We start from the raw sequence: 15,613 nt of genomic DNA on the forward strand, positions 1-15,613 counted from the left end.
TGTCATGTTTTACCCCCTGCATTTTGAGGTTAATTGAAAAAATTGACCAACAGTCCTTAAAGAGACCTTCACTTATGCAGTCCTCAGTTTGTGAGCATCTCCCTCTTGTTCATATACCTGTGGAAACCACGTACATTCCTGTTGTTAATCACAAGAATTTGTAATTTTTCTAACAGTTTTTTTGGACTTTCAAACAAATATCTGTGGGATTGTTTCTCTGAGGACTATGGCTAGTTATTAATATATTTTCCATTGGTTTAACAATTACATGTTCATTCCTGTTTCTGCACATGAAAATGTCACTGGAAAACTAAGTCTGAACTTTATCACTATTCCTACTAACATTGCAAGGGAAATACTAGCTTTTAAGAATAACATTTGTTGGGGCGCCTGGGTGGCGCAGTCGGTTGAGCGTCCGACTTCAGCTCAGGTCACGATCTCGCGGCCTGTGAGTTCGAGCCCCGCGTCAGGCTCTGGGCTGATGGCTCAGAGCCTGGAGCCTGTTTCCGATTCTGTGTCTCCCTCTCTCTCTGCCCCTTCCCCGTTCATGCTCTGTCTCTCTCTGTCTCAAAAATAAATAAACGTTAAAAAAAATTAAAAAAAAAATAACATTTGTAATGGTTCAAAAGTACAATATCTTTGGAGTCCCTGGGTGGCTCAGTCAGTTAAGCGTGCAACTCTTGATTTTGGCTCAGGTCATATCTTGTGGTCATGAGATTAAGCCCCCATGTAGCACTGGGTACTGGACTTGGAGCCTGCTTAAGATTCTCTCTCTCTCTCTCTCTCTCTCTCTCTCTCTCTCTCTCTCTCTCCCTCTCTCCCTCCCTCCCCCCCTCCCCCTTTCCCCCGCCCCTCCCCCCCAAAACAAAAACAAAAGTACAATATTTTTAACATCTCTTATAATTTGAATGATCTACAGATTTTGATGGAATCAAGGACTTATTTTACGTATAACTTCTTTTAAATTTACCGTCTTGATTCTTTAAATTTTGAAGAAATTTATAAGTGTTAAAGTGTTTTACTTTGAATTTTCATTAAAGTAGTTGCTGTTGTATACATAGCAACATAGGAAAAAATAGCCTGTTAACAATTCTAAACTTTATTTTTCCAATATATGAAATTTATTGTCAAATTGGTTTCCATACAACACCCAGTGCTCATCCCAAAAGGTGCCCTCCTCAATATCCATCACCCACCCTCCCCTCCCTCCCACCCCAACAATTCTAAACTTTAAAAAAAAAATTTTTTTTTTCAACATTTTTTTAAATTTATTTTTGGGACAGAGAGACAGAGCATGAACGGGGGAGGGGCAGAGAGAGAGGGAGACACAGAATCGGAAACAGGCTCCAGGCTCCGAGCCATTAGCCCAGAGCCTGACGCGGGGCTCCAACTCACGGACCGCGAGAACGTGACCTGGCTGAAGTCGGACGCTTAACCGACTGCGCCACCCAGGCGCCCCAACAACAATTCTAAACTTTAAAAAGAAAGCTATTTCTATAATTCTGCTGTTTCCCTACTGTTATACACTATTAGTGGTTTTATAATTATCATTAATAAATGACTCATTTTTGTATCTTTTGTATCATCTTTGTATCTTTTCAGTATTTAGTACATTGGTTTGGTTTTTTGGGTTTTTTTAAGTTTTATTTAAATTCCAGTTACAACATACAAGGTAATATTAGTTTCAGGTGTACAGTATAGTGATACAGTACCTCCATACATTGGTGCTCATCATAACAAGTGCACTCCTTAATCTTCATCACCTCTTTCACCCATCACCATCTCACCTCCTCTCTAGTAACCACCAGATTCTTCTCTATAGTTAGGAGTTTGTTTTGTGGTTTGTCTCTCTTTTTTTTGTCCTTTGCTCATTTCTTTTGTGTCTTAAATTCCACATATGAATGAAATCATATGGTATAATACAGATTTACATTTAATCCTCACAACAACATTGTAAAGAAGGAAGGACAATTCTAATATTTCCCTTATATATATGGGGAAATAGAAGCTCAAATAAGTTAGATAACTGTCCAAGGTAAGGTAAGTAATAATGGTGGGAGTTGGAGCAAGAATCCTTTGAGCAATCATCCTACTGGTAGTTACATTCTAAGCATGATATTCTTAATACATTTCTGTTAACTTATTTAGTGAATGAAATTGAATTTAAAATGAATAAATAGGAATTTAAATCGACACTTTTAAAATTTCATGTTATAAGTCTTTACTCAATTGTCTTTTTATAATCCAGTATCTACTGCGGATTATGAAGACTATCAGAGTGTAACTCGTTTTCTAGACCTCATACCTCAGGATACTCTGGCAGTAGCTTCCTTTCGCTCCAAAGCATATACACGAGCTGTAATGCACTTTGAATCATTTATTACAGAAAAGAAACAAAATATTCAGGAGCATCTTGGATTTTTACAGGTTTGAAATTAATACATTAAACTTAATGTTGTTTAATATTGCTGATCTTTTATGTTTATATCGTTCATTTTATTGAACATTTTATTGAGTGTTTTACATGCTGTGCTAGGTACTAGATATTTATAAGCACTTTAGAAACTTGCAGATTAGTGGGGAGAGATAAACATCCGTTTGGTGTAATACTAGTTGTGCCCTGAGGAAAGGCACTTATGTGTGGGGTGGGGCGGGGTGGGAGATGGAAATATGTGAGCAAGGAATTAGTACAGGCTCTTTGGAGATCTTGTCTAAGCTGGGTCTTAAAGAATGGATGGTAGATATGTAAAAGAAGGGGTCAAGATATTTCAAACAGGGGCATCCATATGGAGTTGGCAAAAGTGTGGAGTTGGGAAAGAACGTGGTGTATGGTAAAGAGTAAAGTGTCAGTTTGGGAATGGCAGAAGAACGATAAAGATTTGGGCAGAGGAAAGATAAAACATAGAGGACCTTTTAAGTTGTCCAAAATTCTTAGGTGATTTGAACCAGGGAAGTGCAATGGAAGAAATGACTATGGCATTCATGGAGGGAGGGTTTGAAAGAGCCATGATGCAAGGGAAGCAAGCCGTTGTTATTCTCATGAGAAATGTGGGCCTGAATTTGGGGGTGAGTGGGAAGGGGGATGTGCTGGTTGTAACAGGAATTGGGCATGACAGTGCTAGTGAAATAATGGTTTAGGTGATAAAATTTTGATTGTGTAGGGAAAGGGGAGAAAAAAGGCAGATGGGGCTAATACAGTGGGATTAAAAAAGAGGCCAAAATGAGGGGCACCTGGGTGGCTCAGTATGTTGAGCATCTGACTTGATTTTGGCTCAGGTCATGAGCCCAAGGTAATGGGATCCAGCCCCGTGTCAGGCTCCATGCTGAACATGGAGCCTGCTTGGGATTCTCTCTCTCTGCATCTCTCCCCTGCTCATGCTCTCTCTCTCTCCCTGTTGAAAAAAAAAAAAAAAAAGTCAAAATTGATAGACTTTTTCCAAGTTGAAAAGCAAAAGGCAGTGAGAAACTTAAAAATTAGTGGCTTGTAGTGTTGTTTTTTAAGTTATTCATTTAAGTAATCTCCACGCCCAGCGTGGGGCTTGAACTCAAAACCCTAACTAAGATCAAGAGTCACATGCTCCTCCAACTAAGCCAGCCAGGTACCCCAGTACTTTGTAGTATTTGGATGAATATTAGCCTCCTCCTATTTTTCTCCTTGTCTAGCTTTGAGTCTATTTTCATTATTAAATTCATTCCCTTACAAAGATGTTTAACTCCCTTGTCTTTTCACCCACTGTGTGATACTCACTTTGTAAAATACCATCCCTGGATAAACTCAAGCCATCTGCTTTCTCAGTGTCTGCATTTAAGCAATTGAACATTGCTGGAGAAAAATCACACAGTGGGTTTTGAACTACTTTTGCTCTAAGTTTATAATCTGAGATTTCAGCAGTACTCTTTAACACTGCCTTCAGTCCTGTGTTTCTTTAATAGCCTACCTTCCTGCTCTTCAAGATGATTATTTCTTATCTTCTCATTTCTCTGTTTCCTCTCCTACTCTTAACTGGTAATCTTGCTTATTGTCATTAAGAAAATGAAGCCAGAGGCACCTGGGCGGCTCAGTCAGTTAAGCATCTGACTCTTGGTTTCAGCTTAGGTCACAATCTCACTGTTTCATGAGTTTGAGTCAGAATCTGTGCTGACCTTGCCGAGCCTGCTTGGGATTCTCCCTCTCTCTTTTTCTCTCTCTGCCCCTCCCCTGCTCACGCTGTCTCTGTCTCTCTCAAAGTAAATAAATAAACTTAAAAAAAAAAAAGAAAAGAAACTGAAGCCAAATGTCTACCAAATTTGAAAATACACTGACTTCTGCACCATATCATTTTTTTTTCTCTTCTGTTATTCTTGAAGGATCCCTTCCTGTCAAAATTCAATCCTTCTACTTGTGCTCTTTATTTCAGTCCTTCAGATATTCCTGCTTTCTCTAAAATCAGTAATTTATCTTCCTCAACCCGAGTATATAGACATACTCTGGTATCTTCCCTTAATTTTTTTTTTTTTCCTCACATGCCTACAAGTGAGTGGGAGAGGGGGAGGGACAGAAACAGAGGGAGACAGAGAATCTTAAGCAGTCTTCACTCCCAGCCCTAGACAGAGCTTGATCTCACAACCATGAGCCAAAATCGAGAATCAGATGATTGAGCCACCCAGGCGCCCCCATCTTAATTTTTAATAATTCCCTTGGTCTTACATTCCCCTTCAGATACTTCCTGTCTCTCTGTTTCCCTACATAGCCAGTTTGAAAAGAACTGTTTATCTTCCCTATATTTACTTTACTTTCCATTCATTTTTTGACCATCCCAACATGACTTCTATCTCCATTCCACTGATAACTACTCTTACTCAGAAAATCAGTGGCCTCTATATTGCCAAATCCAATAAATGCTTCTTAGTTCTCATTTTCTTAATTTCACAGAATCATTTGATCACTCCTTTTTCATTAAGACGTTTGCTTTTATTTCATGGCTTCTGGGATATCACATTGCCCAGGTTCCTTTAAACTACTCTGCTTTCTCGGGACGCCTGGGTGGCTCAGACGGTTGAGCGTTCGACTTCCGCTCAGGTGATCTCGCGGTTTGTGAATTTGAGCCCGCGTCAGGCTCTGTGCTGACAGCTCAGAGCCTGGAGCCTGCTTTAGATTCTGTCTCCCTCTCTCTCGGCCCCTCCCCCGCTCATGCTCGCTCACACGCGCGCGCTCTCTCTCAAAAATAAATAAATGTTAAAAAAAAATGTTTAAAAAAAAACAAAAAAAGAATAAACTATTCTGCTTTCTCTTCTCAGTTTTATTTGCTAGTTCTTTGCCTAGTAATATACTAGTACTCCCATCTCCTACCCTGACCCTTTCTCTTCTTTCTATTCATTTCCTAGAGTATGCCATCTTTTCCCCTGCCTTTAAAGGACATCTTTGTGCTAAGTGCTCCCAAATTTTTATCTTCAACTTGAATATCTCCTTCGAACTCAGATTTGAGGCATCTCCCTATCAGTATATTAAAATACTTGTTTAGGGGCGCCTGGGTGGCTCAGTCGGTTAAGCGTCCGACTTCAGCCAGGTCACGATCTCGCGGTCCGTGAGTTCGAGCCCCGCGTCAGGCTCTGGGCTGATGGCTCGGAGCCTGGAGCCTGTTTCCGATTCTGTGCCTCCCTCTCTCTCTGCCCCTCGCCCGTTCATGCTCTGTCTCTCTCTGTCGCAAAAATAAAAAAACGTTGAAAAAAAAAATTTTTTTTTAAAAATAAAATAAAATAAAATACTTGTTTAAAAATTTTATAAATTTTAAAATGCAAACCCTTATAAACTGTATTCAACAGAATTTATCATAAGTTGTATTTAAAGAGAGTTCAGAACCTTAAAGTTCTTTGTGACTCTCATCAATAGCAATTACTAATGTAGATTTATATTTTAAGTGGAACAAGAGTGTTAAGATAATAAAATGTTTGTAAATAAGTTTATAATTTTACTGTGAAATCTGTCTTGAAGCAAATACTTACTGTTGCTTTGAGAAAAATTCTCATGTACTCTATTCACATAAACTGGTGGTTTTACAATTTTAGTTCCAGTTGTGTTTTTTTCTCTTATTTGATTGTTTTTTAATGGTTGCACAAAGAAATTGTATGCTGCTATGCATGAACCTGATGGAGTGGCTGGAGTAAGCGCACTTCGAAAGGCAGAACCATCTTTGAAAGAACAGATCCTTGAACATGAAAGCATTGGCTTACTGAGGGATGCCACTGCTTGTTATGACAGGGCTATTCAGCTAGAACCAGACCAGGTAAGATAATAAATGAAAGGCAACATAATGAAAAGAGCCCTGAACAAGGAACTCTGGAAACCTTTGTTTCAATACTGTCTCTACTAGTGTCTGGAAAATATTTAATCACCTCTGAGCTTGAGTTTCCTGATTGATGAAATTAGACATGTGCTAGAGGATCTCAAAAATCTTTTCCCATGCCAAATTTCTGTGACCTTAGAAATCCCCCAAATGAATGATGTGTGTTGAGGAGTATATTTATATTAATGTGTGCTCATTTGCTTTAAAATTTATACAATTTTTGTTTGCAATTAAAAGTATCAATTTGACATACATTTTTTAATAATAACAATTATTCTCTACAGCCTAGGAAACATTTTCAGATTTTATATGCCCCTACCAACCTTTATGAATTTCTGAAATGGTCCCTTAGAAATACTAAGCTATAATTAAAATGGGGGTGTGTTAACATATCTCCTGTTTACTGGGACAGGAAGGGAATTTAGAATTCTTGATTTATGATCTTGGCTTAGATTCTCTCTAATCTTACAGTATTGCTTTTTGTTGTATTTTACGTGCTCATTTTCTCAGAAGCTCATACAGGATCCTTATTTTTCACAATCTTGTTTTCAATTTTAAAGAATATTGCATAACCCTATATAACTTTTTAGTTACTACAGCCCTAAGTCTATTTTAATGTTATGAGCTTTGAGTTTTAATTTTTGTGTGAGAAATAGTATGGTAAATAATCTTTAAACAAAATATTAAAGAATACTCATTACATTTATATTTGATTTGCACCAAAAATTAACCAAATATGGAAAAAATAATAAATTCACTGTGAGAATTTTTTAGGTTGTCTGTGTATTCTTTTAATACTCACATATATTAGGACATTATTGGGGGCTTTACCATTACACCATGCAAATCAATTGCTGAACTAAGAAGAGTAGGTTTAGTGAGGCAAATAGTACTTTTTATTGAATATCAGTTAAACAGTTTTTGTTTTCCACGATATATTTGAAGTGATTATTGCTATTTTAAATATTTTTAAATTTCTAGATTATTCATTATCATGGTGTAGTGAAGTCCATGTTAGGTCTTGGACAGCTGTCTACTGTAATCACTCAGGTGAATGGAGTGCATGCTAACAGGTAATTTTTATTTTTTTATTTTTTTATTTTTTTTAAGTTTATTTATTTCGAGAGAAAGAGTAGTGGGGAGGGTCAAGAAAGGGAGAGAGATAGACTCCAAACAGATTTCACGCTGTCAGTGCAGAGCCTGTTGTGGGACTTGAACCCATAATCATGACCTGAGCCGAAATCCAGAGTTGGATGCTTAACCGAATAAGTCACCCAGGCATCCCACAGGTAATATTTTTTTTAAAGAATAATTGTATTTTGGGCTACCTCAGTGGCTCAGTCAGTTAAGCTTCCACCTTTGGCTCAGGTCATGATCTCGTGGTTTGTGGGTTTGGGCCCCGAGTTGGGCTCTCTGGTTTCAAGCAGAGCCCACTTTGGATCCTCAGTCACCCTTTCTCTCTGTCCCTCCCTCCCTTGTGCAGGCACGCTCATTCTCTTTCAAAAATAAACCTTAAAAAAAAAAGAACGGGGGCGTCTGGGTGGCTCAGTCGGTTAAGCATCTGACTTCAGCCTAGGTCATGATCTCGCCGTTCCCAAGTTTGAGCCCCGCATTGGGCTCTGTGCTGACAGCTCAGAGCCTGGAGCCTGTTTCAGATTCTGTGTCTCCCTCTCTCTCTCTGCCCCTCCTCCACTCGCACTGTCTCTATCTCTCAAAAATAAGTAAACATTAAAAAAATTTTAAAAATTGATTTTATTTTGTTATTGTATCTGAATCAAAAAATTTTAATCAGTGAATTGAGTTGACATAACATTTAGCAAAGAAATGAAATCTTTTATGTTTTCATGGTGCTGGAGATAGGCAACAAAAACTTTTTTTTCTACTTTGTCATAAGCTGATTTAGCACTTAACAGCTTACCTTTTTTTTGGTACCAAATGTGTTTGTTTATTTTATATATACATATGTATATATGTATATATATATATATATATATACATATGTATACATATGTATATATATATATATACATATATATATATGTATATATATATACATATGTATACATATGTATATATATATATATATATACATATATATATATATGTATATATATATATATATACATATATATATATATATATATATATTTTTGTTTTTAATTTAGACCCAAGCTAGTTAACATGTAGTGTAATAATGGTTTCAGGAGTAGAATTTAGTGATTTATCACTTACGTATAGTACCCATTGCTCATCACAACAAGTGTCCTCCTTAATGCCCCTCATCCATTTAGCCCATCCCCCACCCAGCACCCCTCCAGCAACCCTTAGTTTGTTCTCTGTATTTAGGAGTCTCTTATGTTTTGTCTCCCTCTCTGTTTTTATCTTATTTTTGCTTCCCTTCCCTTATGTTCATCTGTTTTGTGTCTTAAATTCCACATATGAGTGAAATCATGATACTTGTCATTCTCTAATTTTGCTTAGCATAATACATTCTAGTTCCATTCATGTTGTGGCAAATAGCAGGATTTCACTCTTTTTGACTGCTAATACTGCATTTGTGTGTGTGTGTGTGTGTGTGTGTGTGTGCGTGTGTGTTTGTGTGTATGTGTGTGTATACCACATTTTCTTTATCCATTTAGCAGTTGATGGACATTTGGGTTCTTTCCATACTTTGGCTCTTGTGCTAGTGCTGGTATAAACATTGGGGTGCATGTGCCCCTTCAAATCAGCACTTCTGTATCTTTTGGATAAATACCTAGTAGTGCAATTGCTGGGTTGTAGGGTAGTTATATTTTTAATTTTTTGAGGGACCTCCATACTGTTTTCCAGAGTGGCTGTACCAGTTTGCATTCCCACCAGCAGTGTAAAAGGGATCCTCTTTCTCCACATCCTTGCCAACATCTATTGTTGCCGGAGTTGTTAACTTTAGCCATTCTGACAGGTGTGAGGTGGTATCTCATTGTGGCTTTGATTTGTATTTCCCTCATGATGAGGAGTTATGTTCAGCATTTTTTTCATGTGTCTTAACAGCTTATCTTCTGTCCCAAGAGTCTTTCTTGAATGATATTTGCTTTAAGACAGAAACCTTGTAGAGCTCACCTGCTATTGGTGAGGCTCATACAAACATATCCAAAAAGTATCTAAGCTCTGTCTACATTATTAGCACCAGTTATTTTCTGCGTTGGGGAAGAGGAAATTTTGTGACTGGTTTACAGAATACCACTCTAGACTGTGTTTTTTCCGTAAAGGATTGATAAAAATGAAAGCTGCCTTCCGTTCCGTTCCGTTCCGTGGGTTTGTTATAGCAAGAAAATGATGCAAAAAAGTAGTATGTATGTGTGGCAAAGATTAAGGCTGCATAGTTCTTCTGGTCTGGGGAGTAACTGTGGAGGTTTGTGCTGCTCTTGAAGCTGCATTGTTTGGAGAGCTAAAGTACTTATTTCTTGATATATTTGCCAGATGCCAACTGACTATTCTGGGCAGTGAGATCAGATCAAAAGGGTTGGTATCTTAGTTGATCAGAGAGCACACAGGCCACTATTTTTAGTTAGGACTGTCAAAGCAGTTCTGCTAAGTATAGTTTCTATAAATTCCCAACTGTAATTTGCAAAGACTTCAAGTCTATAATGTTTGAGAGCAGAGAAGCTCACTGTTAATCAGATGGTTTCACAGTAATGAAATTTATGAAACAAGGGAAGAAACTTTGCAGAAGCAGGTAAAGAATGGTTGTATGTTTTAGATGTTTCTCTAAATTAGTTGAAAGACTTCATAAGTAAAGTAATTTGGGAAGGTTCGTCATGGCTCAAACCTAGGTGTCAAGTTTCGTTATTACACATGCTGTAGAGTTAGACTCCTCTTCTCTTTGGATGTGGGATACATAGAGGCTTCTGATCTATCATATATAGACAACAAACAGAGTTGATAGAGGGAAGGGGTGAGGGATGGGCTAGATGTGTGATGGGTATTAAGGAAGGCCCTTGTTATGATGAACAGTGGATATTGTATGTAACTGTTGAATCACTGAATTCTACTCCTGAAACCAATATTGCACTATATGTTAACTAACTAGAATTTATTTATTTTAATGTTTATTTTTGAGAGACAGAGCTCAATCAGGGTAAGGGCAGAGAGAGAGGGAGACACAGAATCCGAAGCAGGCTCTAGGCTCTGAGCTGTCAGCACAGAGCCCGAACAAGGCTCGAACCCACAGAACCGTGATACCATGACCTGAGTTGAAGTTGAACCCCTAACCGACTGAGCCACCCAGGCGCCCCATCTAACTAGAATTTAAATAAAAATGTGGAAGAAAAAAAAAAGATTGCTCTATCATATTGGAGCAAGTGGTCATTGAGAGGATGTGTTTTCTTTGGGGAGAATATTTGCATTTTCTTAAGTTTTATTTATTTATTTATTTAGAGAGTGTATGTGTAATAATGGGAGGAGCAGAGAGAGAAAGAATCCTGGCTCTATATTGCCAGTACAGAGTCCAATGCAGGGTCCACGAACCTGAGTAGAGATCAAGAGTCAGATGCTCAACTGATGGAGCCACCCAGGCTTCCCAAGAATATTTGCATTTAAACAAATATTCCTCCAAAATTATTGAATGTACTTGACCTACACAATTACTCTTTTTAGTGAACCTATTTATGGGGATAAGTTCTCACAGCCTGGTCCTCATTACCTTTTGGTACTTGGTATAATACTTGGTATGACACATCCCTTCTAGATAGCAAATCCTGCTAATTCTACTCAGATTTTGATCTTAAAATTTTGATATTTTGGCATCTGGTGATAAGCTTGTAAAGTTATTCACAACTGGACTTTTTGAAAACTACATTTCTTTTTTTTAATATTATTTTTAAGTAACTTCTATGCCCAGTGTGGTGCTCAAATTCATGACCCTGAGATTGGGAGTCTCATGCTCTACTGACTGAGCCAGCAAGGTGCCCCAAACTACATTTCTATTATATTTCTTTTAGCCTTGTTCTAAATTGTTTTTGGTGGAGTTTGTATTTAGAAATTAGAGGATGTTCCATATTTATACTGCTATTTTAGATTTTTTTAATAAAAAAATCACTGTTTTACATTTTTTAAATGTATTTTTACTATAGAAAGAGCAAAGAGGGCTTTTTATGGCATTGATCCTAACCTCTCTGATTCTGTTACCTTATTTATACTATGAGGATATGTGTGCCTTTCTGTGTTGTTAGATAATTAAATAGAAAAATGTGCTCAGTGCAGGGTCTAGCATATATCAGATATTCAAATGGTATGATTAATAAAGAGGAAATATGGGGGTGCCTGGGTCGCTCAGTTGGTTAAGCTGACAGCTCAGAGCCTGGAACCTGCTTTGGATTCTGTGTCTCTCTCTGCCCCTCACCCACTCACACTCTGTCTCTCTTTTTCTCAAAAATAAATAACATTATTAAAGAAGAAATACTGGGAAAGTCTGGCTTCTATATAGTCATGATCCACAATATCATTATCCATCTTAGTGTCATATAAGTAGAATGTTTAGAAAAAATAATTACCTATATCATACTTGTTTTACAAATCCAGATTTTTTTTAAATGTTATTTATTTTGAGAGAGGCGGGGAGAATCCCAGGTAGGCTCTGTGCTGTGAGCACAGAGCCTGACACAGGGCTTGAACTCATGAACTGTGAGATCATGAGTGTGAGCTGAAATCAAGAGTCAGACATTTAACTGACCAAGCCACCCAGGCACCTCTACAAATCCAAATTTTAAAGTAACTCAAAATAGTTTAAGAATAGATATATAATTTAAGCAGCTTATTTCATATCCTTTGTTATGCCATTGACACGTCACTTGTAACTTTCTTAAGCCCTTTTATTGAGTGACCTTATGCACCCTGAGCTGCTCCTGACCTAGTACCCGCAAGCTCCTCTATTTTTGCCTTAAACTTAATTCAAAATCCCAAGTTCTTAGAATTGCTTACCTCTGAATGTGTATATGTTCAGTTGGCTCTTTTTCCCCCTGCCCTTAGTTCAAGTTAAGCACACAGCTAATCTTAAAACTGTACTTTGTAATTATCCAGGCATTAATTCTGTTCTAATATATGGCTCAATTTAATTTGTTGGTCAATGGCATTTTTAAATTGCCCCTTTAGAAGTAATTATTGAGGGGCGCCTGGGTGGCTCAGTCCATTTAGCGTCCAACTCTTGATTTCGTGTCAGGTCATGATCTCACGGTTTGTGAGTTTGAGCCCCACAGCGGGCTCTGCACTGACAGAGTTCTGACAGTGCAGAGTCTGCTTGAGATTCTCTCTCTCTCTCTCTCTCTCTCTCTCTCTCTGCTCTTCCCACACTTTCTCTTCCTCTCAAAATAAATAAATATACTTTAAAAAAAGAACAAGAAGTAATTATTGAAAAAATGTTTTTTAGGGGAATGGAAACATTAAAAATCAAGGGGTTTTTTTTGGGTAGAGATTATCATTTTGTATTTAAGTACAAAGTACAACACAATACAAATACAGTAAGTAGAATAAATAGAGTATCTAAAACAATGAAAAAATCTCTAAATGCCACTTTAAATAAAGTTTAGTTGGTACTGGCTTCTTTTAACAGGTCTGAATGGACAGATGAATTAAACACATACAGAGTGGAAGCAGCTTGGAAATTGTCACAGTGGGATTTGGTGGAAAACTATTTGGCAGCAGGTAAAATTACTTCTTAAAGTATAATCAGTTTTAATATACTATAAATATTCAGACTTAAGTAGCTGAGTACCATCTATAATTAATCTTTCAGCTTGTTTTATAATTGCCTTCTTGTTCAAAGTAGAATGAAACCATCTGTTCAGTATTTCTGCTGACCATTTTACACATGAAGTAAACCTTGTTTTGGGGCCCCATGGCATTCCTTGACTCTACATTTATTTTTCAGATGGGAAATCTACAACATGGAGTGTCAGACTGGGACAGCTATTATTATCAGCCAAAAAAAGAGATGTCACAGCTTTTTATGACACACTGAAACTAGTGAGAGCAGAACAAATTGTACCTCTTTCAGCTGCAAGCTTTGAAAGAGGCTCTTATCAACGAGGATATGAATATATTGTGAGGTATTTGTGGGGGAGGGTCCATCTTATATTCCTGATTTGTAAGTGTCTTCTGATAGATTTGGAATGTTTTAATTAGTAAATAACTGATGGTATGTTTGGTATCATGTGTATCTACATACAGTGGCTCTTTCACTCCTTTATCTCATGGTCACCCTATAGTTTTTTTGTTTTGGTTGGTTTTGGTTTGATTTTTTTTTTTTTTTTTTTTTTTTTTTAAGTAATCTCTGTGCCCAACATGGAGCTTGAACTCATGGCCCTGAGATCAAGAGTCACATGCTTTACCACCTGAGCCAGCCAGGCACCCCTCACCCTATATTTTTTTTTTTAATGTTCTAATGTATATCCTTTTCATTGGAAAAGCAATTATGAGATTTCTAAAAATAAGAAAAACATATTTGTCCTGTTGTAATGTCATATTGTCTAGACATTTACTGTGCCTGGCACTTTGGTGCTCAGTACTTGTTAGTTTCCTCTTCTTCTCACTTAGAAATACATTTGACATTTCCCTCCCCCAAAATGTAGGCCTTCCACTATGAGGAAGGAAAATTAACTTTTAGAGGTAAGGAAGAAAATGATGGAAAACATTTCAGGTCTGTTAGTTCACCTGAGAAAAATAATACATGTTATCATTGAAAAGATAAGTTAAGAACTTTTTTTTTTTTTCAGTTAAAAGAATTTACTATAATTTGTATCAGCCCATTTGGAAACCGTTTAATGAAACCATAGATTGCACCACTGAGATTCTGTTCTGTAGCTACTCAACTGCATCCTCGAACACTGAGTCATAGACACTGCATATTATATATGGAAAAAAACTTCTGTGAATGTGTCATGAGGGTTTCTATCATTCTTAGAAAAAATTAAAATTGTATTCATTTCACAGTTATTTACTGTCAGCTATGTCAGGCATATGCAAATATTTATGTTGATTCATAATGGATCTGTATTTTCTTTTATCTTCATATAGGCAATAAAATTTGATTTTCATATACTTGAATTTAGTTTTATATTCCCTTCTCCAATTTACTTAATAGGAAATAGGGGACCATAGCAAAGCACCAAACATTTAAATCAACATTATTGGTGTTTAATACCTAATTTAAAAAGATAAATATGTTACTGTTTATATACCAAGAATATATAATATTAAAGTTCTTCCAAAGAAAACTGTACATTTTAGATTCTTCATGGCTAATTTAAGTACATGCTTTGTGTATGAGATTAAGGGGCTGAATATGATAACATTTTAATATAGGCTCTATCTGTCTTCAGATTGCACATGTTGTGTGAATTGGAGCATAGCATCAAACCACTTTTTCAACAGTCTCCAGGTGATACCTCTCAAGAAGATTCTCTAAACTGGGTAGCTCGACTAGAAATGACCCAGAATTCCTACAGAGCCAAGGAGCCCATCCTGGCTCTCCGGAGAGCTTTGTTAAGCCTCAACAAAAGGTGTTTGACAGGTTTTTTTTATGTCAGTTATCATGAATTTATTATTATACTTGCATATCCTTTGGGAGTATTTATCTTTCTTGATTTTCTCTCTGAATCTGTGTTTTTCTGTTATCAGTTGTATAGTTGAAATCTGTATAGTTGAAATGAACCTAGTACTTAAGAATTACTTTTGTATGCACTGTATCTTGTTTTTTTTTTTTAATGTTCAAAACATATCTGCCAGAGGTACAGATAAAAGTTAGTATTAAAGTTTTCATAGACTTGTAATTGACAAAAATTGACCACCCTAGGAAAATTAAAATTAGTTTTTTAACAAATCAAATTTCTTTGATTTCTTTGAAATAGTATATTAACAAGATTCCATGTTAAGAGATATTTTTAAATTGTTGAATATACTTAAAAATTCTCTTTCCGTCTGTTTTTGTCATACTCATTTAGACCAGATTATAATGAAATGGTTGGAGGATGCTGGCTACAGAGTGCCAGAGTAGCTAGGAAGGCTGGTCACCACCAAACAGCCTACAATGCTCTCCTAAATGCTGGAGAATCACGACTTGCTGAACTGTATGTGGAAAGAGCAAAGTGGCTGTGGTCCAAGGTATGGCCAAGGGAACGTCAGCGTGTGTGTGTGTGTGTGTGTGTGTGTGTGTGTGTGTGTGTGTATCATATATATATATATATGATATATGATATATAAGGTATATACATCATATATATGATATATGATATGACATATATATACATATATATGTG

General features: G+C 36.8%; 1 protein-coding gene across 3 annotated transcripts in view; it reads left to right on the forward strand.

The window, feature by feature from the left end:
* ATR (ATR serine/threonine kinase) overlaps positions 1-15,613 on the forward strand; it is a 102,228-nt gene that overhangs the window by 57,350 nt on the left and 29,265 nt on the right. For all 3 annotated transcript variants that reach the window (XM_006936362.5, XM_045037485.1, XM_019810614.3), the window contains 7 exons: positions 2,249-2,427; positions 6,099-6,263; positions 7,305-7,396; positions 12,910-13,001; positions 13,228-13,405; positions 14,678-14,857; positions 15,299-15,458. In XM_006936362.5, the coding sequence (XP_006936424.3) occupies positions 2,249-2,427; positions 6,099-6,263; positions 7,305-7,396; positions 12,910-13,001; positions 13,228-13,405; positions 14,678-14,857; positions 15,299-15,458 (1,046 nt within the window). The remainder of the gene's footprint in view (positions 1-2,248; positions 2,428-6,098; positions 6,264-7,304; positions 7,397-12,909; positions 13,002-13,227; positions 13,406-14,677; positions 14,858-15,298; positions 15,459-15,613) is intronic.

Source organism: Felis catus, chromosome C2, assembly GCF_018350175.1.
Source record: "Felis catus isolate Fca126 chromosome C2, F.catus_Fca126_mat1.0, whole genome shotgun sequence".
Classification (NCBI taxonomy): domain Eukaryota; kingdom Metazoa; phylum Chordata; class Mammalia; order Carnivora; family Felidae; genus Felis; species Felis catus.